We start from the raw sequence: 25,947 nt of genomic DNA, 5'->3' as shown, positions 1-25,947 counted from the left end.
GGATGCTTTCCTGCATTTTTTCTAATGACCTGTCCAGGCTGTCTTTTTTTTTACTGTAAATTTGATCAAATCAATGCAGTCTTGATGTTCAATAAAATACCTTTTTTAGTTGCTAACAAACTAGTTGCCGATGATGAACAAAAATGATGACTGATGATTCTGTTATTTCAGGAGCGATGAGAAAGAACCCCGCTACAAAAGAGACAGCAGAAGGCAGCCTCCAAGAAATAGTTTCAACGTTTTTAAAGGGATCTGCTGGTCGAGAGGGCGGCAGGAAACAAAGGCAAGCAAAAGAGGATTAAATGATTGTTTATTTATAGTAAAGCACAGAAGTAGTACTGAAAGTGTGTGTATGTGTGTGCGTGTATATAACACCAATGACTTGTATAGACACTATAAGGACAAAAGTGTTGGGACACCCCCTTCTTTAGAACAGAAGAAGACACTAACAAAACTGTGGCAACAAAGATGAAAACATTGTTCATGTATTTAAAAATTGTATTTCAATCCCTGTTGAAACAGTTTTGGACGTGTCTTAAATGACAGTACCCTTATGTACAAGTCATTGGTGTTTGGTGATGAGTTTTTGGCTCAAGGTCTGCATTTAAAGTCACGCCAGAGGTGTTCAGCTGGGATTAGGACTTGGCTTTCTGCAGACCAGTCAAGTTCTTCCACACTGACTCAATCAATCATGTCTTTTTGAACCGTGTCTTATACACAGAGCCACTGTCATGTTAGAATAGAAAAGGGTTCTGTCCAAACTGTTGCTATAAAATTAGAAGCACACAATTCCCTAGAATATCATTATATGCTTAAACATTAAGATTTGTACTCATGGAAATTACTAAAGTAGTCAAACATGTTCATTAGAAGGGGGCGACCCAATACTTTTAGCAATATAATGTATATATAGTATATTAATGTATAATATCTGTATCTTGTTAACAATAACTCCAGGATGCGTTACAGTTTGTTTTATAATACTGAAGCTCAAATGATTTTGTAATGTAAATGTTTATACTTATATTAATATTTATTCAAAATGTTATTTATGGAATGTTATATTATATTTATTAAAAGCTATAGTTTATTTATATTTATTTATAAATGTCTATCTTTGTATATATCTATAATGTTAACATAAGTCCTGTTAACATAAGCATGTGTATATTATTTAAATGTAAATAACTTACATTTAAATAATATACACATAAACCTAATTTATTAATTTATTGTTACAGATATTCAATGTAGTTTTGTCAAATATTTCAACATATAGTCTAAAATGTTTACGGTTTTTATTTCATCAAATATTAAATTTACAATGGTTATTAAGAGTTGTGTACTTGATTCATTATTGCATAAATCAGTATGGATGATGTGAAGAGATTAATACGACCCGTGGACCGCCAGCATACAGAAATTATAAACCAGCGGCTCGTCAGCGGACCACTGTCGGAAAAGCGGCGGCTGCCGCTGGAATAACGATGAGCAAAACGCTGGGCGGCGTCCGCCGGTGGGCCGCCGACTTTGACTCCAGTGGGCCGCCAGTGGCCCACTTTTTTGTGCATTCCAGTATACTTTTTTTCACCTGGGAGTTGTCATTTAGGAAATGTAATGAATCTCTCTGTCTGTATTCCAGTCCAGATGAGCAGTGGTGTTCACACTGAAGTCAGTATTGATCTGAACGCTCAGACGGGAGCGACTGTAAGTGCTCCTGTAATCACTGCAAACACCTTCAAAGGCCCAGTGACCTTCAAGCACATCACCGCAGGACACGGTACTCTCACTATACCTGTGCCGACTGAGACACACTGCTTATTAGCAGAAAAGTAAAATAATGCTGAGTGTTTGTGAACCCTATTCCTGTTAAAGAACATGTAAGAATTAGATTTCTCTTACTTGTCAGTGTCTTGAAACGGGTGTCTAAGATAAACTCCCGCACAAAGAAGATGAAGGCAAATAGTCCTTTAATATAACCTTGAACAAAGAAAAACGATAATTCGACAGGTAGGAAAAAAGATACATTACTTGAAAAAGAACTCCTTATGAAAATACAAAGGAGGCTGTGTAACATTTCTTCACTCACACGTTCTCTATGGTGACTGAACATAAGGGAAGTGAATGGTGACTCATGATACACTCAGGAAGAGAATAACAGGGAGGACTGCGAGACACCTCTAATTATCTCAGTTCATTTATGGACATATTGTTCAGAGGCAGATATGCTTTATAGTATTTTCTTTCACGTATCTGTATATTTTGTCACTTTTAGTTATTTTTTACTTTTCTACTCACTGTTATTTTTCTCTCTTCTCACAGAGACAGCAGAGAAAGACACTGAAAAAGGTCGTATTCAAAACTTTTCTTTTTCACAAATTTCACTGTATAAATCAGATAGTGTAAGAATGTCAGTGGCAGTGACCTAAACACTGCCATGCAATGGTGTTGTTCATAATGTTGGGCAGATCAGGTTTGGGAGCAGTATTAATATTAGAACAGAGGTGAAATGTGAGTGATGTACTGTATTCCCAGATCACATATACAGGTGCATCTCAATAAATTAGAATGTCATGGAAAAGTTCATTTATTTATTTCAGTAATTCAACTCAAATTGTGAAACTCGTGTATTAAATAAATTCAATGCACACAAACTTAAATAGTTTAAGTCTATGGTTCTTTTAATTGTGATGATTTAGCCTCACATTTAACAAAAACCCACCAATTCACTATCTCAACAAATTAAGCCCGATTCGGACGGTAATTGTTTCTCATATGGACGTCTGTAAAAATGTATTTACACATCACCTCAGTGATAAAACTCATGGATTCGGATGGTGATTTATTTACAGTGGAGGAGTGAGTTCTGTGATCCTGCAAATTACACCGAAGTACAACAGTTACCGTACGGTGTTCGGGAGTGTTCAAAAAGGGTTTAAACGCTGAATTTTGAATCGATTTCTTCTCGTAAACTCAGACATGTGGATTCAGATGGCAATTAAATTACCACACGACCTTGGTGTTTGTCAAAAAACAGTAGGTAATTCGGCTGGGGATTTTTACGGGGGTGGTGAGAGAAAAACACTGACGTCCTGTATTCGGACGGTAATTAAATCACCAACTACCCCCTGTATATGGTGAAAATCACTTACGTCCCCCTGAGAAACAATTATCGTCCGAATCGGGCTTAAGGTGACATGCCAATCAGCTAATCAACTCAAAACACCTGCAAAGGTTTCCTGAGCCTTCAAAATGGTCTCTCAGTTTGGTTCACTAGGTTACACAATCATGGGGAAGACTGCTGATCTGACAGTTGTCCAGAAGGCAATCACTGACACCATTCACAAGGAGGGTAAGCCACAAACATTCATTACCAAAGAAGCTGGCTGTTCACAGAGTGCTGTATCCAAGCATGTTAACAGAAAGTTGAGTGGAAGGAAAAAGTGTGGAAGAAAAAGATGCACAACCGAGAGAACCGCAGCCTTATGAGGATCGTCAAGCAAAACCGATTCAAGAATTTGGGTGAACTTCACAAGGAATGGACTGAGGCTGGGGTCAAGGCATCAAGAGCCACCACACACAGAGACGTGTCAAGGAATTTGGCTACAGTTTTCGTATTCCTCTTGTTAAGCCACTCCTGAACCACAGACAACGTCAGAGGCGTCTTACCTGGGCTAAGGAGAAGAAGAACTGGACTGTTGCCCAGTGGTCCAAAGTCCTCTTTTCAGATGAGAGCAAGTTTTATATTTCATTTGGAAACCAAGGTCCTAGAGTCTGGAGGAAGGGTGGAGAAGCTCATAGCCCAAGTTGCATGAAGTCCAGTGTTAAGTTTCCACAGTCTGTGATGATTTGGGGTGCAATGTCATCTGCTGGTGTTGGTCCATTGTGTTTTTTGAAAACCAACGTCACTGCACCCATTTACCAAGAAATTTTGGAGCACTTCATGCTTCCTTCTGCTGACCAGCTTTTTAAAGATGCGGATTTAATTTTCAAGCAGGATTTGGCACCTGCCCACAAAAGTTGGTTAAATGACTATGGTGTTGGTGCACTGTTAAAAACCAGTAAATAACTGGCAGATTGGTTGCCAGCAAGTTACTGTAAAATTAACTGATCAGTCTTACTTTTGGTGAAATTTACAGTTGGCTTCTTCACAACTAAACTAACAATATGTAAACTACAATACAAATATACAATACTATTGTGCGCTATTGAGTAATGGCCTGCTAGTAAAAAGGACAACATTTTCCTCTTGGTTTTTAATATATATTTGTACCCTTTAAAATAGTGACTTGAAATGTAACAAGTAAAGCAGCTTTAAAGTGTTGTTTCAAAACATGTCTCTGCTTTATAAAAAAAACTTTCTTAGAAAATACCTAAATAATATTAAAGAAAATAATTGAAATTTAAAGGGAAGAAGTGGTCATAACAGAAATAAACTCAAAATATTCCCCAAATTGTAAAATAAAGCCCAAAGCTTATTACATTCATGACAATAAACGTACATTTCAGCTGTATAAATGATAAATAAATTGCTTTAACAACTCTTTAACAATTCATACTAATAGGTCATGCAGGCTGTCCGAAAAATGAACTCTGGACACAAAGATTAAGTGAAAAACTTAGAGAACACCTGAGTAAATGTTTTTGAGTAAACCGAAATTAATGAATACCTGAAAAAAATAGAGATCAAGAGACTGTGTGTGAGAGTGTGAGTGTGTGTGTGGTTTGTGGTGTGTAATACTTGTATAAAGTCCCACTCAAAATCCATCAATATTTTAAGCAGCCTAGAGACACGAGGGCTCATGGTTTTCTTTTTCTGTGTGACCTCCCTGTCCGCTTTGATATGACTCTTCCAGCCTTGGTTCCCTTTTCCGGATTTATCCCGATGAACCACCTGAAAAACAAATGTGTGTGTTTAGAATTAGTGTGGAGGGGGAAAAAGATGGTAACACTTTATTTTATTGTCTCTTAACTATTTGCTTATTAGCATGCATATTACTAGAATATTAGCCATTTATTAGTTTAGCAAATTCTGCAAACTTAAGCCTATTAGCGAACAACACCAGTCATTTCAGCGCGTTACAGAGACATCAATGTGATTTCAATGCAACAGTGTTTGAAATATTAATTTTGCATAAGAAAACTCACCCTGAAATTGGGAATAATATAATCAGAGTCACGGACGCAGAAATCCAGTTGCACTCGATGATGTCATATTTTTTGCATTAATCACTGAAAATAACAGACAAAAGATAGTGTCACTTCCAATATCCATTATACAGATTAGTTGCAGTAGCAATTGTAATGTATTTTGTCTATGAAATCGGCAACGCAACGGAGAACTTACCTGTTAACAAGACGGTTGAAAGTCTCTGCGTGCTCACTGCAGTTTACAAAAATACTGGATAGTAATGTTTTATTTCCTTCGAGTAATAAATACAGTAAAATGCTGTTATATTGTGTATACGTCATTTCACAAAAACAGTAATGTACTGCTTTTGAACATACTGTTGAAATTCGGCCGTAAATTAACAGCAATTTTTAACAGTGTGTGCTTGACTGGCCAGCAAACTCAACAGACCTGAACCCCATAGAGAATCTATGGGGTATTGTCAAGAGGAAAATGAGAAACAAGAGACCAAAAAATGGCCACTGTCAAAGAAACCTGGGTTTCCATACCACCTCAGCAGTGCCACAAACTGATCACCTCCATACCACGCCGAATTAAGGCAGTAATTAAAGCAAAAGGAGCCCCTACCAAGTATTGAGTACATATATAATAAATGAACATACTTTTTAGAAGGACAAAAATTCATTAAAAATGTTTTTTTTATTGGTCTTATGAAGTATTCTAATTTGTTGAGAATTGGTGGGTTTTTGTTAAATGTGAGCATAAATCATCACAATTAAAAGAACCAAAGACTTAAACTACTTCGGTCTGTGTGCATTGAATTTATTTAATACACAAGTTTCACAATGTGAGTTGAATTACTGAAATAAATGAACTTTTCCACGGCATTCTAATTGATTGAGATGCACCTGTAACCAGATTGACCTCCTCAACAGCCAAAAGCTTCAGCCAACTACCGTATGTGACCAACAATGACCATGCCAGTATACTTTACACTGGCAGAGAAAATCCGATCTTTTGTAAGTATGGATAACTTGATTTGAAAGCTTCAATCCACCAGAGTAATATATTTATGGAAAATTTTGTGAATTAAATCGAAAACCTCAGGAATGTATTACCAATTCCCTTTAAGTCATTTCACTCGGTGGCCATCTTTGAATCGCCTCTCATTCAGCCATTTCAGTCATGAAAGTACAGCTCCCATCTCTTTAAATGGGGAACATTGAATCCTGAAAGCTGTTCACTAAACATAAGATGAAATTTTACATTAACAATGAAATCTGACAACAAGTGTCTCATAAGATTTGTTCCTTATACTCAAATAGTGTTAAAAAGTCTTATTTCTCAGGCTAAACCAGTCATTGCACATACACCGTCCTAAGAGCACATCCCAGGATGCTGACTGTTTCTATAGCAACCGAAGCTTATAAGTGCAGCTGCAGTGATGTGATGAGTTTAGCAATTAGCAGCTGGCTCTTTTAATTAGAAGCAGGACTAGTCCACCATTTTGGGCCTTACACTTGTATTATATGTGCATAATCTTTGTATATTTAAAGTCTTTGGTGTTATTTTCAAAAGTAATTTAATTACAATAAGTTGAATGAATTCTGACAAGGTTAGGCAAAAGCTTTGTCATGTTTCTTTAAAAAAAATGAAATCTGTTTTTTGCTTTTTCCCTGTTTTATTAACGTAATCATCAACAGATTTGGAAAAATTCTTGGAAACTCACAAATCCAATATGAAGAAGAAAGCAGAACGTATTTTTGAGGGCAAGAAAGAAAATAAAGCACATCTTAAGGATGTTTACACTGAGCTCTTCATCACAGAGGGAGATATGAAAGATGTCAATCAGGAACATGAGATTCTGCAGATTGACGATGCTTTCAAGACCAAAAAAACACAGGACAAACCAATCAAATGCAATGAGATTTTCAGCAAATTGAGGGACACAAAAAATATTGTGCTGACTAAGGGAATTGCTGGCATTGGAAAAACTGTCTCTGTGCACAAGTTCATCCTGGACTGGGCAGAAGGAGAAGCCAATACGGATATACAATGTGTGTTCCTGCTTCCATTCAGAGATATTAACTGTATTAAAGACAGAGAGTTCAATCTCCATGAGTTTCTGAGGAAATTTTATCCTGAACTGGAGGGCCTGGAGAAAACAAAGCTATATAAGGAATGCAATCTAGCATTTATTTTTGATGGACTTGATGAGAGTCGCTTGTCTTTGAAGTTTGAAAGTGAAACACTGAACAATGTTGAGGAAAGATCATCTGTAGATGTGCTGTTCACGAATCTGGTCAAAGGGAATCTGCTTCCATCAGCTCTGGTCTGGGTGACCTCACGACCAGCAACAGCCAATCAGATCCCTCTTGAACATGTGGGTTTGTTCACAGAGGTGCGAGGATTCACTGACCAAAAGAAGGAGGAGTACTTCAGAAAGAGAATTACAGATGAGACTCTGGCCTCCAGAATCATCTCACACATCAAGACGTCTCGTAGTCTCTACATCATGTGCCACATTCCTGTGTTCTGCTGGATCACAGCCACAGTACTTCAGGATATTCTCACTAAGAACAGTGAAGACATCATCAGCACAACACTCACTGAAATGTACATCCATTTCCTGCTGATACAGATGAAAATTAAGAGCCAGAAGTATGATGAAAAGACAGAAAGACAACGTAAAAATCTCTTACAATCAAATAGAGAGATGATTTTGAATCTAGCCAAGCTAGCATTTCAACAGCTGAGGAAGGAAAAGATTGTGTTCTATGAGAAAGATCTGGAAGAATGTGGTATTGATGTGAGTGAAAACTTCATAGGATTGAAGAGTGAAGAGTTCACAGGAATGATCACTGAGATCTTTGAGATGGAAGCTGGACTTCATGAAACGAAGGTCTTCTGCTTTGTGCATCTGACTGTACAAGAGTTTCTTGCTGCAGTGCATATATTCCTCTGTTACCTGAGCAAGAACATGCAGGAGCTTCAGTTTTTCTTTGATGAGACCAAAGAAAATATCACATTGCCGGAGCTACTACAGAATGCTGTTGTTAAAGCCGTGAACATTGAGAAAGGACATCTGGACCTGTTCCTACGGTTTCTGATGGGCATTACACTGGAATCCAGTCAAAACCTCCTCACAGGTCTGATCACATGCACTGAAGACACCACAGAGAGCATCAGACAAACAACTGTTTACATTAAACAAGAAGTGCAAAACAAGACAATCACAGATGAAGCTTCACTCAACCTATTCTACTGCTTACTTGAGCTCAAGGATCATTCATTATATGAGGAAATCCAGAGATACCTCAGTTCAGATGAACATCCAGGAAGAAAACTCTCATCTTCAATGTGCACCATGCTGACCACAGTACTGCTGATGTCAGAGACGGTGCTGGATGAGTTCAACCCAAAGAGGTTCACGTCATCACGAGCAGGCTTTACAAGACTCATTCCAGCTGTGAGATGCTGCAGAAAAGCCCTGTGAGTAATTTCACTAACTGCTGTTTGACCAAATTTAAAATATCTTGTTTTTCTGATTATGAAGGGTAAAATAAGTTATTGCAGAAACACTGAACATCAGAACATAACTAGCATAACCTTCTGTTTTTGCAGATTTGACGACTGTGGTTTTGATGAAACATGCTGTGAAACTGTATCTTCAGCTCTCCAATCATCAAACTGTCATCTGAGAGAGCTGGACCTGAGTAGAAATCACCTGCAGGATTCAGGAGTGAAGCTGCTTTATGATGGACTGAAGAGTCCAAACTGTCAGCTGAACATACTGAGGTTTGCCATTCACTAAATCACTAAGTTAAAAAATGTGGATGAATTGGCGTTTCATAACTATAGATAGCAGATTATCCCATTTATATTGTAGAATTAATGTATCAGTGATTCTTCTCCAAGGACACAAGGCAGGCAATGTCACACATTAACACATTAATATGGCTGTTTGTTTTGTTCTCTTCACAGGCTATATGGCTGTAATCTCACTTTTCAGTCTTGTGATATTTTATCATCAGCTCTACAATCCTCAAACTCTGTCCAGAGAGAGCAGGACCTGAGTAACAATGACCTGCAGGATTCAGGAATGAATTGGCTTTCTGACTGCTGTCTGAATGTGTTTACCAGGTATATAAGAGTTCAAACTGTCAGCTGGAGATACTGAGGTTGATCTCAAACACTATCATTGATTTTATTTCTTCCCATAAACCCTTTGAGTGGCAGTTATTTTTTTTTAAATGCTGGATTTTGACATCAAGATTTTAACACAGTTCGAAGAACGGGAAGAAGGAGGCGGGAACCGGCAAACATTTAAAGACAATTTTATAAATAAAATAAACACAAAAGTACTGCGGCAGCCCCTCACGGACGACTGCCGCACACAAAACACAAAATAAAGTCCAGGCCTGGTCCTCTCTCGACTTCCACTGTCGTCACTCTTCCTTTTATCCTTCCGGAGCTCCTCCGTGGGACTCGAGACCGGTGAGTGGCGCAGGTGTCGCTCATTATCATTAACTCCACCGGCCTCGTTCCGCTCCCACGGCTCTCGGCCCCGACCCACTCACTACAAAGATTTCAAAAGCTTGTGGCTTAAAAGGGCTTAAAGATAGAGATCTACTGTAAATTAGAAAAATGCAGGGATGTGATTTTTCTGTATAAATACGGATTTCCGTATTTTCCGTCATCTGAGGGACGACCCATGTGATTCGCGTAGATCTGAGGTTTTTTTTTTTTTTGGGGGGTCCCTAAAGCCCCCCTAAAAATGACCTAGCAACGCCCATGACGATGACAAGCCGGAATGAAAACGAGCCGAAATGAAATAGGAGTAACGAGGCTATTTTTTAAATGTAAGGAGTAGAAAGTACAGATAATTTCGTGAAAATGTAAGGAGTAGAAGTAATAAGTCGGCTGAAAAATAATTACTCCAGTAAAGTATAGATACCCAAAATTTCTACTTAAGTAAGGTAACGAAGTATTTGTACTTCGTTACTTGACACCTCTGGAAATGAAGTGAACCCCTGGCCATGTTTATGCTCTATTATGCAGTCTTTGCCTAGGGAGACCAAACTAGCAGCTTATAAAATCTCGACATCACCCCTTCGCAAGCAAGTAGAGGTAAATACTTGCATCGTTGCATTGGTGGTTAAAATGAAGCTTTGGCAGTTTAGAAAAAGGTTTTGCACAAATTAGCCAAAGAGACAGTGGTGCAGGGTGTGCGATATCGTCTGCTGCGACAATATCGTAATTGTTGTGTGTAATGGCTGAGCTGCATTCATGTATTGTGTACAATATTAGTGTATGCGTGTGTGTGTGTCAAGCACTGCAAGTGTGAACTAGGGCTGGGCGTATCGATCCTAATATCGATAGTATCGATACTACCGTTGGTATTGGTATCGGATCGATACTAGCCTGATAAGATCGATACTTTAGGTTAATTTTTTTCTCCTATACACTTGTTAACATTGCTTAATACATATAACAAAGTGTAGACATGTCTGTGGGTGTATATGCCGCTCTTTTCAGATCTCTTATGCAAACATTGCTGCTACGCTGTGTTTGGTTGTCATGCCATCACGTGACTCGGCGGCTCCAAGCGCGAGCGGATACAGTGAGAGATACTCCGAGCTACTAAAGAAATGAAAAGGGGAGGAAGGAAATCCTTCACATAGTGCATATTATACCTGTATACCGAATTTGTCCTTTTTATACAGTATCACTGTAAGGTGTGGACTGAGTTTAGCTTTTTAAAATAATTTCTTAATGCATTAAGACACTTTAAATTTTCATTATAACGGTTTTCTATGGGAGTAAAATGCTCATCATGTTGTTTAGCATGTTTGCATATATATTCTGGGCTCAGCTGCTTGCAACATATTATATTTTATTAACAAGCTGTATACCGAATTTAGTTTTCATTTATTTATTTGGTCTTTATCACTGTGTTCCTCCATTAATTGCACCATATTAAATGTTTTTATATTGCAATTAGAGAAAATTAAATTCATCGTGTTGCATTCATGTTCTGGGCTCATCTGCTTACCTGTACATGCATAGTAGGCCTATATATTTTTATAAACTATAGCCTACCGAATTTGGCCTTTTCATATCACAGTTTTTTTATTGCAATAATAACAAACATATTACAGTATGTATAAAACACACAGAAAATACAGTACGTACATAACATACTAAAATCCTTTCAATAATAAGCGAGTTATGGTTTAATAGTTCTTTTTCATATCAATGTCTTCATTCAATAAGCCACTTACGTTAAACTTTTCTTTATAATGGCTTTCTATGGGAGGAAAATACATAATGCGAAAACTTTGAGCGTTGCTTTCATGTTCTAGGCACAGCTGCTTACTTGTATATCTAGTTTGAAACATTAATAAGGTGTATACTAAGTTTTGTCTTTTAATATTACGTTTTTAATTTATTAAGCCATGTTAATTATTTGTATAACTTTTCTATGGAAGGAAAATACTTAACATGAAACTGTGCATTGCTTTCATGTTCTGGACTCCTCTGCCTGCAAAGTCCTTTTAGAAAGGCAAATAATATCCATGTAGCTTAAGGTGAATATTGTTACGATGCTGTGCGGAACAAGGAGCGCACGACGAGGATATACAATAGTTTTTCCTTTAATCAGGATTCCAGGAGCAGATACAAACAGGGGAGTGCACACACATCAATGATAGCAACAATAACCGACAATCAGACATACTAACACAGGACTTATAAAGGGACAGATAACGAGGATGGACAGGTGCACACAATGACTAATTAAACTGAACTAGGACACAGGGGAAAACAGAAAACCCGACATGGAACAGTCACAAAAAAACCCAACATGTAACAAATATAATATTAGTCATATCAACATTAGTATTGTTATTTTTTTTAATTGTTGTTGGTCATTTAAATATATGTTTTTTTTAAATGACAAGTATCGGAATCGGTATCGGCGATACTGGCCCTGTATTTACTTGGTATCGGATCGATACCACAATTTGCAGTATCGCACACCAGCACGGCATTTAACATGCAACAATTTGGAATGGCAATTAAAGTCTGTCTCCATTCCTAAACATACTGCCTGCCCTGTTCAGGATCAAATTGGCGGTCTTCTTCAGATTTAAGAGGCAAACACGTCAACACACACACACAATTTAGTCATTAGCTGTTATATCTTGTAAACCAAATATACACAATCAGCTACCATTTTTTACTATAACTAATATTATCTTATTGTTAGATTAAATTCAACACTAAATAAATATAATACGCATTATACTCTGTATAACACAATGTTTTATATAGTTTGTTACATTTTGTGCATACAGTATGTATTAATTTTTGCAATATTTCTGTATCATTGAATTTTTTGTAGTATTGTTATACAAAATGTATATAGTATACATATAAAGAAAAACAAAAAGACCAATGAATGACTTGTTTCTTGTTTATTCTGCATTCAGAAGAGCAGTACCTGAATTTATGTAAACAGTAAAAAAGTGCTTCTGCATATCAAAAATAATAAAAGTTAATAAAACGTTAAACTGGAATTTTACATTAACCCCTTAAGCCCTAGTTAAACTGGAATAATTAATTAGTAATGATAATTACATTAAAACTGGTGATCTTAAATGGTTGTGAAAAGATTATTCAAACATTGTACTGTACAAAAACAATAATCACAGAGAACTGTAGGTTGGATCCTGGGAAAACTGCTGATAATAACCCCTCCAAAGGCAACATCATGAATCAATTGCTGCATTTTGATTTTTAGATAGGACAGTTTCTCCGGGGTGAGTCTCCTCATGCAGGGGGCCAAGCTGGAGAGAAAGGTGGACACCTCATCAGTTTGCAGATCCTGCTAGGCTTGACGCTGCTGTCACTCTGCCTCTCTTTCCTTCTCTCTCCTTTCATCCCTTGCTTCTTTCCATTGACAGTACCTCGCTAGGCTGTCCTCACTCTCTGCCTGCGCCTTCTTGCGTTTGGCACCACAGCTACCTGAAGGAGTTGTGCTGCCCTCACTCTCTGTCTCCATCACTACAATGCCACACTCCTTCTCTGTCTGCGTTCTCTCATCATCCCCTATTCCAAACTCCTCCTCCTCATCCATGTGGATATTACTATCTGACCTGTTGAAAGTAGGCTATTTGAGTAATGAAACGATAGGCTACATTGCACTCTGCAAGCGTCCTCTTTCTGTGGTGCATTTCTGGATAAGCTAACATTACCTTCTCCTTGCCAAGGAATTTTGCAAGAATGACATTGCGTCCATATGAATCCACTTCTTCTTTTTGCTGGCCCCCTGTCCACTTCTACCCTGTCCCTCTTTCCTGTAGCGGACGTATGTGTCCCGCAGGCTACGCCACATTTTCTTCACTGCTTCAACTAACATCATATAAAACAAGGCAAATTACTACATGCAAGCAATCATTCAGGTGACCAGGGTTGCATACATTCTATTAAAAGTCCAAACATGCTAGCAACTGAATTAATAAACCCTGGTTGGAACTAATGTTAGCACTATTCACTACAAATGGATGAACAACATTAGAAACAAGCTATTATTTAGCACAATGCTGTATAATCTTTCGCACACCCTTTGTTCTGAAATCAGTACCACTACCTACCACCGTGTTTTCCAAGCTGTTCCGCAATCATCTGCCACAATCTGTCTTTATATTCTGTATCTCTGTATTTCGCACTTTGTTTGTTATAAAGTGCTCTGTGCTGCGAGACGAAGTGGATTAATTTGTCTGACGCCATTTTGGATTGTGGCTTTCACTTGTACGGTGGCTCTGAATTGTCAAAAAAACCTTCTCAAAGCATCTCAAAATGCTTTATACGGTTGCGACGGATACGGATATTTTATACGGATATTTTTGTTTTTGACGGACGAAAATTTCAGAGGCAGTGTGCAAACGCGATTGACATACGTGAGGTCGTATTTATTTTTCAACGTACGAAAATTTAGGACAAAAAATTCGGACTCAGTGTGCAATGGCCTTAAGAGTGCCGTTTTCTCCAAAAATCAGCATGATATGCATATAGATTTAAATTTTTTTTTTTTTACAACAGTTCAATAAACAAGAAATTAATTAAGAGACTTGTGTTTTAGACACCATATTACCTGTTTGTGCTCTATTTTGACAACAAAAATAATCCCAAACACAGCCAAAACACTATTTTGCATCTGTGTTTCGTTCTTGAATGAATCAACTGTTTAAATGATTCGGTTCAGTCACAATGACTCACTTATTAGAGGTATTTACACACTGCTTAATGCAGGACATGAATGCATAACCTGCAGTTACAAATGCAGAAATAATGTTTTGATATATAAGACAAAATGTTGAATACTCATTTGAAATTATATTTAAAAAAAAATCAAAAGATACTTTAAAAGTGAAATTAAAACAGACAGTAGGTGTCACCAAGTCACTCTTAACCTGTTAACCTTTGCCAGTGCGTCAGCGCACTGAACGCTCTTTGTTTTTTTTATTTCTATAAATAGATTCTTTGGCCAAAACACATCCGTTTCTCTCAGCTGTTTACTTCATTTTAGACATAACCAACAAGTCTATACATAAACCTTGTGTTTTGACAATTTTAGCACAAAAGATAACTTAGTTACCATTCAGTTAGTCACGTTTGACGTACGTCGGACTGACCGACGAATAGGAATCTCGCTAGAGAGGCCAATCTGCAATCATGCATGCAATCATATGCAGTAGCTGCCCACCTCGCAGCTCGGGTATATAATGAGCAGCAGGTGCGTTGCATCTTCAGCTTTTCACTTCGGAGCCGAACAGTTGTTCTCTGTTGGAAGTTCTAAAAGAGTCTCTGCAAGACAATCTCTTTGTGTAAAGTACAGCACAGCAGTGGGGTCAAATTTGATTAGTTTTTGCCTTTTTTTGAGCAGAAAGAGCTGCAAAGGCCGTTCTCACGGCTGGTAAATGGTGCGCTTTAAGGAGCGTGTAAAAGCTGTTTTCACAGCTGGTAAGAGAGCGTCATCGAGAGAGAGAGCACACGACAGGCTGCACAATCCCTGTCTGTGTTGCCGCAGCCGTTCCCCTGCGTGCTTCAGCACTGATTAAACGAGCAAAGTCCCTAAAAGAGCTTACACAAGTAGAGCTTGCGTCTTTTTAAAGATGACATTCTACTTGTGTGTTTCTGGATGCGGTCGTTACCTGGTGCTGGGGGATAGTCATGAGCGTTGCATCGCGTGTGTCTGGGCTTAGCGCATGCTGAGGCAGCGTTTGTGGATGAGTCATGTACCCATTGTGGGAAGATCTCGGAGTTGTGGTTGAGACTCCAGTTCCTGCAAAGGGGCGGAGTCCCAGTGCCGCTGCCTCGTTCCAATCCTCCTTAGAGGGTTGCTGCGAGTGGTGGCACTGGTGAGTAGCTCGTACAGTAGCTCGTACAGTAGCTCGTACAGTAGTGGCACCGGTACAGTAGCTGTGCCTGATACGGATCCGGAAATGATGGCTATGCTTTCCCGGGCCGCCACAGGGTCGGGCTCATGTGGAATCCTCCACCGTGTCCCGAGCCCTCGAGGCTGGACGATTGGTTCTTGGGGGTGGCACGAGCTGGTTCTCAGCCACCCACCCCGGTTCCTTTCTTCGCGGAGGTCAGGGTTTCGTACGTCGAACGTGACCGACTAAATAGGAACGTCTCGGTTACATAGGTAACCCTCGTTCCCTGAAGGAGGGAACGAAGACGTACGTCCCGTCGCCACAGTTGCTGGACCCCGCTGATGCTACCGCCTTACCTGTTCGGCTCCTCAGCGAAAACCTGAAGATGCAACGCACCTGCTGCTCATTATACACCTGCGCTGCGAGGTGAGCAGCTGCTGCATATGATTGCATGCAAATGTGCATCGGCTCGTTTTAGTTACACTCGAAGCAGATTGGTCTCTCTAGCGAGATTCGTGTTCGTCGGTCAGTCCAACATACGTCTCCGCTCCCTCTTTAAGGGAACGAGGGTTACCAATGTAACCGAGATGTTCAGTAAACATGCGCTGTTTGACGGGCTTTTTCGTGCGCGCGCTTTGGGTGTATGTGCTCAGAAAAAAAGCGCATGCCTAACCACCGCATGAATGCAACGTTTAACTAGCAAGGCTTTAAAGCAGATGCAAATAATGTACTTTTGTGATTGTGAATAAGAGCAGTGTCCCATGAGAGTAACTCTACCGCTGAGATAATATATACTTTATACTTTGTCTGCCGGCGACCTTTTGAGCGCGCGCGATCAGAACAAACAACGCAATCTGGCCGATCATCAAAGAGCAACAGCTCTCATATGGACACTACGACCACGTCCACCCCTGGCACCCCCATCCGCATTGGGCAAAGGCTCAAAATGATCACTTGATGGTGCTTCTTGAACACTCGCGCCTTGCGTGGTGGCACCATTGCGCTGCAAATATGTACAGGGAGAAGCACGATCATTAGACAACCGATCGCCATTTCCAAAAGGCAAATATTCCCAGTCAGAATCGGCGAATAACTTTTGCAACACATCCTCATGGTACAAATTTTTATTAGCCATTTTTCAATTTTCCCTCACAAATCTCACAATTTACTTAGACACTATGAACTGAACTGTTTCCACATCAATGACAAGATAGCTCACTTGCTCTGCTATTTCCTCCAACACTTTTGGTCTAGAATCGAAGTACTACATGTCCGCCATCTAGTGGTACGGAATACAAATGAGACACAGAAACAGCTTCTTAGATTATTTTGTAGATTGTGTTTGTGCTATTTTGCATATTGTCCATTTTGTATATTTGTACATTATTATTATTATTATTTTTTTTTTTTATTGATTATTATTATCTGTGTCCTGTCCTGTCGCTGTCATTTTGTTGCACTGTGGAGCTACACTAAAACAAATTCCTCGTATGTGCAAACATACCTGGCAATAAAGCTGATTCTGATTCTGATATAACACCATATTAGGAACTACAGTCTATTTCATGAAGTATGACATCTTGTCACAATTTTGCAACTATGGCACTTAGATGGTTAAATTAATCATTAAAAATCACATTCCCAAGATTTATTCTGTATGCAATTACTGTTTTTCTCATTCAGGTTTTCTATTTGTAATCTCACTGCTCAGTCATGTGAGAATTTGTCATCAGCTCTACAATCCTCAAACTGTGTTCTGACAGAGCTGGACCTGAGTAACAATGACCTGCAGGATTCAGGAGTGAAGCTGCTTTCTGATGGACTGAAGAGTCCAAACTGTCAGCTGGAGATACTGAGGTTTGATTTCAAACACTTTCATTGATCCCCCCCCCCATTAAATTAATCATTGCTAAGATTTATTCTGTGTACTGTTTTTCTCGTTCAAGTTTTCTATATGTAGCTAGCTGCAGCATTTTGGACCATCTGGATTTTGTTTATTAAGCATGCAGAACAACCACCCAATAAAGTATTACAATAATCTAACCTTGAGGTCAACACATGAATTAACATTTCTGCATTTGACATTGAGAGCATAGGTCTCAATTTAGATATATTTTTAAGATGGAAAAATGTGGTTTTACAAATGCTAGAAACATGTTCTTCAAAGGAAAGATTGCTATCAAATAGCACACCTATGATGAAGAATTGGCAGTGTTAGACAGTGTCTAAATATACTGTATTCAACATTTTTAACATTTTCTAATTGTACTTAACCCTTTAGGCGCCAGGGTTTTTTGGAAAAAATGCTGGATTTTGACATCAAGATTTCAAAAGCTTGTGGCTTGAAAGGGCTTAAAGATAGAGATCTACTGTAAATTAGAAAAATGTTGGGCATGACCAAAAGTTTATGTGGGGTGTAAATATACTCTTCTAATTTGCATATTATGGCGTCATCAGGGATGAATTTGAATTTCATCCCTGTTGAATTTCATAACATTCAGGAAATAGTAGATATTGAATTGATGTTAGATTTTTTTTTTTTACTTTTTATCCTCATTCCAAATGATCAGAAAAGAGGAAACCAACAATGAAACAGGATAAAGTACTAAATTATTACTATATTACTATGCTATATAGTAGTAAAACGCATGTGAACAGTAGCCTACTTTTTGCTCAGTTCATCAATAATATTCAGGAAATAATAGATATTGAAGCATCCTCACAGAGGAAAGTGCTCAGTCTGTGTTGAACTGCCTGAATACATTCAGGGGCAGGACAGCAGTCCCACTGAAACTTTTTCAGAGGCTCCTGAGGCATATGGCAGCCGCAGGAGTCCCGAGATGGGCGTGGCAACGCAGCACGTGGCAATCACTCCGGAATGCCACCAAACCTTCAGCCCGTGGTCAGACCCCTTGTTTCTTCGGGCAGGAGTGCCCCTAGAGCAGGTGTCCCAGCATGCGGTGGTCTTCACGGATGGGGAAGACCCATCCGGCTGGGGTGCCATGTACAACAGGCATGCAGTGTCAGGGGTGTGGACGGGCCCTCAACTGCATTGGCACGTCAACTGCCTCGAGCTGCTAGCAGTACACCTTGCCCTGGGCCGCTTGAAAGGGCCGTTATGTGGCAAGCATGTGCTGGTCCGTACGGACAATACTGCGACCGTGGCGTACATCAACCGCCAAGGGGGTCTGCGCACCCGTCGCATGTCGCAACTCGTCCGCTATCTCCTCCTTTGGAGTCAGAAGCATCTGAGGTCGCTTCGCGCCATTCATGTCCCTGGTGTGCTCAACCGTGTGGCAGACGAGCTCTCACAAGCTGCGCTGTCGGGAGAGTGGCGACTCCACCCCCAGGTGGTCCAGCTGATTTGGGGAGAGTTCGGCGAAGCTCAGGATAGACCTGTTTGCCTCACCAGAAACCTCTCACTGCCAGTTGTTCTACTCCCTGTCCGGGGGAACACTCAGTACAGATGCACTGGCGCACAGCTGGCCCCAGGGGCCTTCGCAAATATGCGTTTCCCCCAGTGAGCCTACTTGCACAGACCTTGTGCAAAGTCAGGGAGGACGAGGAGCAGGTCCTGCTAGTTGCGCCCTATTGGCCCAACTGGACCTGGTTCCCAGAACTCACGCTCCTCGCGACAGCCCCTCCCTGGCGAATTCCTCTGAGGAAGGATCTTCTTTCTCAGAGACGGGGGAACCCTTTGGCACCTACATCCAGACCTCTGGAAACTCCATGGCTGGTCCCTGGAGAGGACGCGGAGGTTCTAGGTGACTTACCCCCTGAGATACTTAACACCATCGCTTCGGCACGTGCACCGTCTACGAGACGTGTTTATGCCTTGAAGTCGAACCTGTTTGTCGAGTGGTGTTCTTCTTGCCGAGAAGACCCCCGAAGATGTTCGATCGGTGTCGTGCTTTCTTTCTTTCTTTCTTGCAGCAAGGGTTGGAGCGTAGGCTGTCTTCCTCCACCCTCAAAGTTCATGCTGCCGCTATTTCCGCATGCCACGACCACATCGATGGTAAGTCTGTTGGTAAGCACGACCTGGTCGTCAGGTTCCTAGGGGAGCGAGACAGTTAAATCCTCCTCGACCCCCCTCCTTACCCTCTTGGGACCTTGCTCTGGTGCTTCGAGCACTCCAGATTGTTCCCTTTGAGCCTTTGCAGTCAGCAGACTTAAAGATTCTGTCTATGAAGACTTTGTTGCTGGTTGTATTGGCCTCCATCAAGAGGGTAGGGGACCTGCAGGCATTTTCGGTCGACAAATCGTGCCTAGAGTTCAGTCCGGGTGACAGCCACGTGGTACTGAGACCCCGGCTTGACTATGTGCCCAAGGTTCCTACGACTCCCTTCAGGGACCAGGTAATGAGCCTGCAAGCGCTGCCCCTGGCGGAGGCAGACCCAGCCCTGGCTTTGCTCTGTCCAGTTCGTGCTTTGCGACTACATCGACAGAACTCAAAGCCTCAGGACCTCAGACCAGCTCTTTGTCTGTTACGGAGGCCAGCAGAAGGGAAAGGCTGTCTCCAAGCATAGGATGGCCCACTGGATAGTGGACGCCATCGCCTTGGCTTACCAAGCACAAGGCGTGCCCTACCCGCTCAGGTTGCATGCCCACTCTACGAGAGGCGTGGCATCCTCCTGGGCGCTGACTCGTGGCGCCTCACTGACAGATACTGACAGATCCCATATGTGTTATTCCACGGGTTGCTCCTAAACGAAGCCTGTGTCTTTCCCTCTGGGAGAACCCACCTCTCGTCAGGTTGGAGTCACCCCAGTACTTCCATATGTAGTACAGCCCTACGGGGTTAGTCCATATGTACTTCTGCACATAACTCCTTCAGGGAAGGATGTGTCCTTTCCTTTCCAGTAAAAGGGTACGCTTTCCCAGGTGTTATCCAATAGTCTCACTGAATGGGTTTTGGCAAACAGCAGTGATTGAAACTCTGTGTTTGCCCTGTCCCACCATCCTTAAGCAAGGGGGTACAGGAGGCTTGCTACAGACCGCTGGAAGGGGGCAGCTCCTGTGGCGCTTTGGTAGGGATTCCTATTTGTCGGTCAGTCCGACGTAAGTCGAACGTGACCGACTGAATGGGAATGTCTCGGTTACATAGGTAACCCTCGTTCCCTGAAGGAGGGAACGGAGACGTACGTCCCATCACCACAGTTGCTGGACCCCGCTGATGCTATAGCCTTACCTGTTCGGGTGTATGTGCTCAGAAAAAAAGTGCATGCCTGACCACCGCATGAATGCAAAGTTTAACTAGCAAGGCTTTAAAGCAGATGCAAATAATTTACTTTTGTGATTGTGAATAAGTGCAGTGTCCCATGAGAGTAACTCTACCGCTGAGTTAACATTGATGTGAATGTATCTGGGGTTGTACAGTACGGCGGCGCCAGAACTGCAGCTGATAGAATGTGCGCTGTAGCACGATACTACGATATTTCTTCAAAAAAGCAGATCTTGGCGATGTTTATCTTCCACGATAAAAAAAAATGGTCATATCGAACACCCCTACCCTCGGCAGAAATTGCAGACCAGGGGCACTGGACCGAAAGGGCACCTTACCGTCGGACCTCAAAGGAGCAGGGGCTTCAAATTTGCACCTAACATGCCTCACATACTGAATTGTCTATTTTGTAAATTGTGTTTGTGCTATTTTGCATATTGTACATTTTGTATATTTGTACATTATTATTATTTTTATTGAATTTTTTTTATTATTATTATCTGTGTCCTGTCCTGTCACTGTCATTTTGTTGCACTGTGGAGCTACACTAAAACATATTCCTTGTATGTGCAAACATACCTGGCAATAAAGCTGATTCTGATATAACACCATATTAGGAACTACAGTCTATTTCATGAAGTATGACATCTTGTCACAATTTTGCGACTTTGGCAATTAGATGGTTAAATTAATCATTAAAAATGACATTACTAAGATTTATTCTGTATGTAATTACTGTTTTTGTCATTCAGGTTTTCTATATGTAATCTCACTGTCCAGTCATGTGAGAGTTTGTCATCAGCTCTACAATCCTCAAACTGTGTTCTGACAGAGCTGGACCTGAGTAACAATGACCTGCTGGATTCAGGAGTGAAGCTGCTTTCTGATGGACTGAAGAGTCCAAAATGTCAGCTGGAGATACTGAGGTTTGATTTCAAACGCTTTCATTGATACCCCCCCACCCTAAGATTTATTCTGTGCGCAATTACTGTTTTTCTCGCTCAAGTTTTCTATATGTAGCTAGCTGCTGCATTTTGGACCATCTGGATTTTGTTTATTAAGCATGCAGAACAACCACCCAATAAAGTATTACAATAATCTAACCTTGAGGTCAACACATGAATTAACATTTCTGCATTTGACATTGAGAGCATAGGTCTCAATTTAGCTATATTTTTAAGATGGAAAAATGTGGTTTTACAAATGCTAGAAACATGTTCTTCAAAGGAAAGATTGCTATCAAATAGCACACCTATGAAACTGTATTCAATATTTTTAACATTTTCTAACTGTACATAACCCTTTAGGCGCCAGGGTTTTCTTGCAGCAAGGGCCATTCACAGGGGACACAGGGAACAACTCGAAATCAGTTTTAGCCTCTGTATTTTCAGAATTTTGACAATTATTCAGTTTGTGCAAGCAAATAGCATCAAGCTGAATTGGCTTACATTGGCTTGAATTAGGTGAATTATGTTGGAAACTTTAGAAAAGAAATAAAAGAAAGAAAATATCCATTACTTATGACATTCACTTAAATATAAATACAACACAATGCAAATAAAGAAACTTTTCTATACAAAATTATCTCATTATTTGTTAACTTACATAGTCAAGTTGTTTTCTTTAGTTATTGAGACATAACATTTCCATTTCTCGTGAACTATTTAAATAAATCAACGGTATAATTAACTGCGTAGCATTTCTAACAAACACACAAACTGTCAAATTTCACACTTAATAAACAACCACAGTATAACACAAATCACCGTTTTCTTCCATATTGCACATTATTATGATTGAATAATGCAGATCTACATGACGATCAGTCCTTTACTATCAGAATAAGACGTTGTCATACTATCCGTATCCCTGAGATGACCAAGTGCTAATGCGTTTTCCATCTCTGTGCTTCACTCGCTGCAGCTTTAAACTTTGCGCATATGTTGTCCTGAGACACATTTGTGCATTGCAGTCCACGTTATTTCTCACTGGAACGATTGCATTTTCCAGCTTTCACTGCACTTTTCTGCACGCACACACGCACTTGTGAGTTTTTTCCCGTTCTTCCACATGCATCTGGTACTTTCCGTCACTCTTCGGCACGTTCCGCCACTCAGCATGAATGATTTATCCCGATGAATGATTTCAGCTCATTAATTTCACTCATTTCCTTTACCCATGCATTAATATTAAGTACAAATTTGCGATTTAGCTTCATGGTTGCTGTGACAAAATGACCAAAACTCACAATGACATTGACCAAACAATTAAATACAGTAAACAATATGCTAAAAATGTATGATTATTTACGTTTTTGCCACAAAATTATGTTTTATGTACAGAAAGCACATACTATTTTCTCTCGCTCTTTCTCCCTTAGAGACGCACATATAGTACAGAAATGCACACACGCTAACATGGTTAGCGCTACTCTGATGATTTTATCAGTAAAATAGCTTAGCAAATTTAAAGCTAGATGACATTTCTCACACGTGAAGTAACAACAGCACTGTTCTTGAAGAAAATGAATGTAAAGTTTTACTGGTAGTAGAGATGCTGCTGCCGAACACTAATGAGAGAGACACAGACTCAGAGAGGTAATTCACACATCTCTCTGTCTGTCTAATAACTTCATTATTAACTGCATTAGTCTGCTAACAACGCCTTAGTCCTCCATTAGTAGGTAGAAAATGACGTTTTAGAATTAGCGATGGAGGCATTGGATGAGATGTGGAAAAAATGAAGTCTACTCACAATAGCGTTTTAAGGACAAAACCTGGATTTCCTTGAAATAGATCATCTGCTTGATGCCTTGTGGTGTGGTAACCATAGTATAAGAGGAATAATCGACTCTAGGCCGTTGATTTATTAGAAAATATTGCACACCCGAGGTGTAACGGTATATAACTCCGCTTCGCGTCGTGGCCGCATCACCACCTCGAGTGTACGTTATTTATCTAATAATTCAACAGCCCATCATCAATTTTTCCTTACATATTTCACTTACATAATAATAAATTGTGACAAGTTTTTTTTTTTAATGAACACACTAATTTGACAATGTGAGTGACAATGGCCATGAATATTTAGTGATTCACACCTGAGAGACAAAGGGCCTCCCATAATGAGCCATCAGTCAGTAATGTGTCTGTGAAGCTGGTAAAAAAGAATGTGAGGAGAGTAAAATAATGGGGATTTTGATTAATTTCAAAATAAATGCTAATAAATCTGAGGCAATGATATCAGGACATTGGCCCACTCAGTTAGACAATGAGGTCTCTTTGGGATCTTATCTTAGGTATCTCTAATCTCTTAGGATCTGTTTTACCTTTTAGTTTATTTGTAAGAATGAAACCATTGTACCTGTGTTGCCCTTTAAGGAATTTAACTTTCAAATAGTTTCTTTTAATATTTTTTGGTACATATTCTCAAGTGGAAATGTGACGTTTATAATGACTTTTCCTTTATCTACCTTGTTTGTAAAAAAATATATTATTTGTTTCATGTGATGACATCACTTCCTGTTTAGTCACTTCCTGTTAGTGCTCCCGGTTCTGCATGAAGACAATGAGACAGACATAGGCTGCGTACGAAACCGCCTACTTCTCTATTATATAGTAGGGGAAAAGCAGTAGGTGTGCGAATAAGTATATCCGAATCCTTAGTATTTATAAAAGAGTAGGCGAGAATTATCTGGGTGACGTACTAATTCTCGCGAGATTCAGACATGCATCTACTTAAAATGCATCCGAAACCACCTACTTCTATACTATAGAGTAGACGAAAAGCAGTAAGCGAGCAAAGAAGTATGTCTGAAACCTCAGTATTCATAATAGAGTAGTCGAGAAGTTCCCGGATGTCCTACTGCTTCTGCCCAGATTCTTGAGTGTTCATCCGATGGACACTTTTCAATCCCAGGAGGCCATGGGAGCTCAATACGTCATCATCAGACGTGATGGAGAACAGCGACGAGGCTGTTTACAAATGTGAGTATTGTCTATCAAAAACACGTTTACATGTGTTGAAATCGCATTTGTTGAGCTACTGTATAGTAAACATGTTCATTTGCTTAAGGTGTAAAGGCGCTAGACAGTAACGTTACAGCATGTTTATGATTAAAAACATGTTTTATTATGTTGCATATAGCGAACTGAGAGCGCCAGTACACACACGCATGTCTCCAAAGCATTTACATGAACCATACATCTTAAAGACGATTACTTAATGTTTATTTAATATGACAGAAAATGTTTCTAAAAGAATTACAGATGAGCACATCACAACATGAACACACATCTGAGTGAGTAATGTAACGTTATGTGTGTCGTTATGTAGAATTCACTGTTGTCAACACTGCTTTAGATGAAGTAAGTAATTTAAATAAACAATTCTACATGGAGTAACTCAATATAAGTTATCTATTTCATTAGTTCATTAGTATTTAGTGTAGAACATTTGTGTTGGATAAAAAGCGAGTTAACACAGGAGCAACTACTGTACCTCAACATGTAAATAAATATAGTATTGAGCAGATAAATCACAGAGGTGACTGACTCTTGTCTGGATGTTACAGGGACAGATGAGACACACGTGTGTTTATCCAGTGAAGAGTGACTGATGAAGGAATGCTGCCATCAAAGCCTCTCAGTGAGTACACTACAGACATCAATAAAACTTATTTTAAATCTTAAGTTGTAGTTTATTTTAATTATTGTACTTTCAATCATTTCAGCACTTTTCGATTCTTGACTTGAGCTTTTGTGGTGGAACATGTGACAGTGGCATTTGTGAAAAAGAAAAAAAAAACTTAAAACAAAACTATAAAATAAGAAAAAGTATGAAATCAGTTTGTTACTTCTAATACAGAAATCAAATGACACTGTGCTGTTAAAATGACTGTGTTTGTATTGTGTTTGTGCATCTTTGTAGGATCTGAAATGTCTGCAGACTGGTGAGGATGGAGAAGTCCACAGCAGCATCCTGGAAATGATCCAGTGCCATGGATGAGACGCTCCATCACTCCATCGAGATTCCAACGCCAAGTGCAGTTCTTTACCAGGCTCATCTCCAACACATTGCCAAGCACATTCCAGAGCTAGAACCGGAAGCAGAAATACTTTTGCTACTTGGAAGAGACGTGATTAGGGCACACA

The 25,947-nt window shown here is 39.9% G+C and overlaps 1 protein-coding gene across 1 annotated transcript in view; it reads left to right on the top strand.

The window, feature by feature from the left end:
• The first annotated feature begins 1,648 nt into the window (after positions 1–1,648).
• Positions 1,649–25,947, top strand: part of LOC306854357 (protein NLRC3-like) — a 33,335-nt gene continuing 9,036 nt past the window's right edge. The window contains exons 1-7 of the mRNA XM_079392293.1: positions 1,649–1,780; positions 2,323–2,349; positions 6,835–8,623; positions 8,756–8,929; positions 9,116–9,274; positions 17,257–17,430; positions 21,547–21,720. Coding sequence (XP_079248419.1) covers positions 6,870–8,623; positions 8,756–8,929; positions 9,116–9,274; positions 17,257–17,430; positions 21,547–21,720 — 2,435 coding nt within the window. The 5' untranslated portion in view covers positions 1,649–1,780; positions 2,323–2,349; positions 6,835–6,869. The remainder of the gene's footprint in view (positions 1,781–2,322; positions 2,350–6,834; positions 8,624–8,755; positions 8,930–9,115; positions 9,275–17,256; positions 17,431–21,546; positions 21,721–25,947) is intronic.

The sequence above is a fragment of the Barbus barbus genome (genome assembly GCF_936440315.1).
Source record: "Barbus barbus genome assembly, chromosome: 3".
Classification (NCBI taxonomy): Eukaryota; Metazoa; Chordata; class Actinopteri; order Cypriniformes; family Cyprinidae; genus Barbus; species Barbus barbus.
This window is presented reverse-complemented; position numbering and strand designations above follow the sequence as displayed.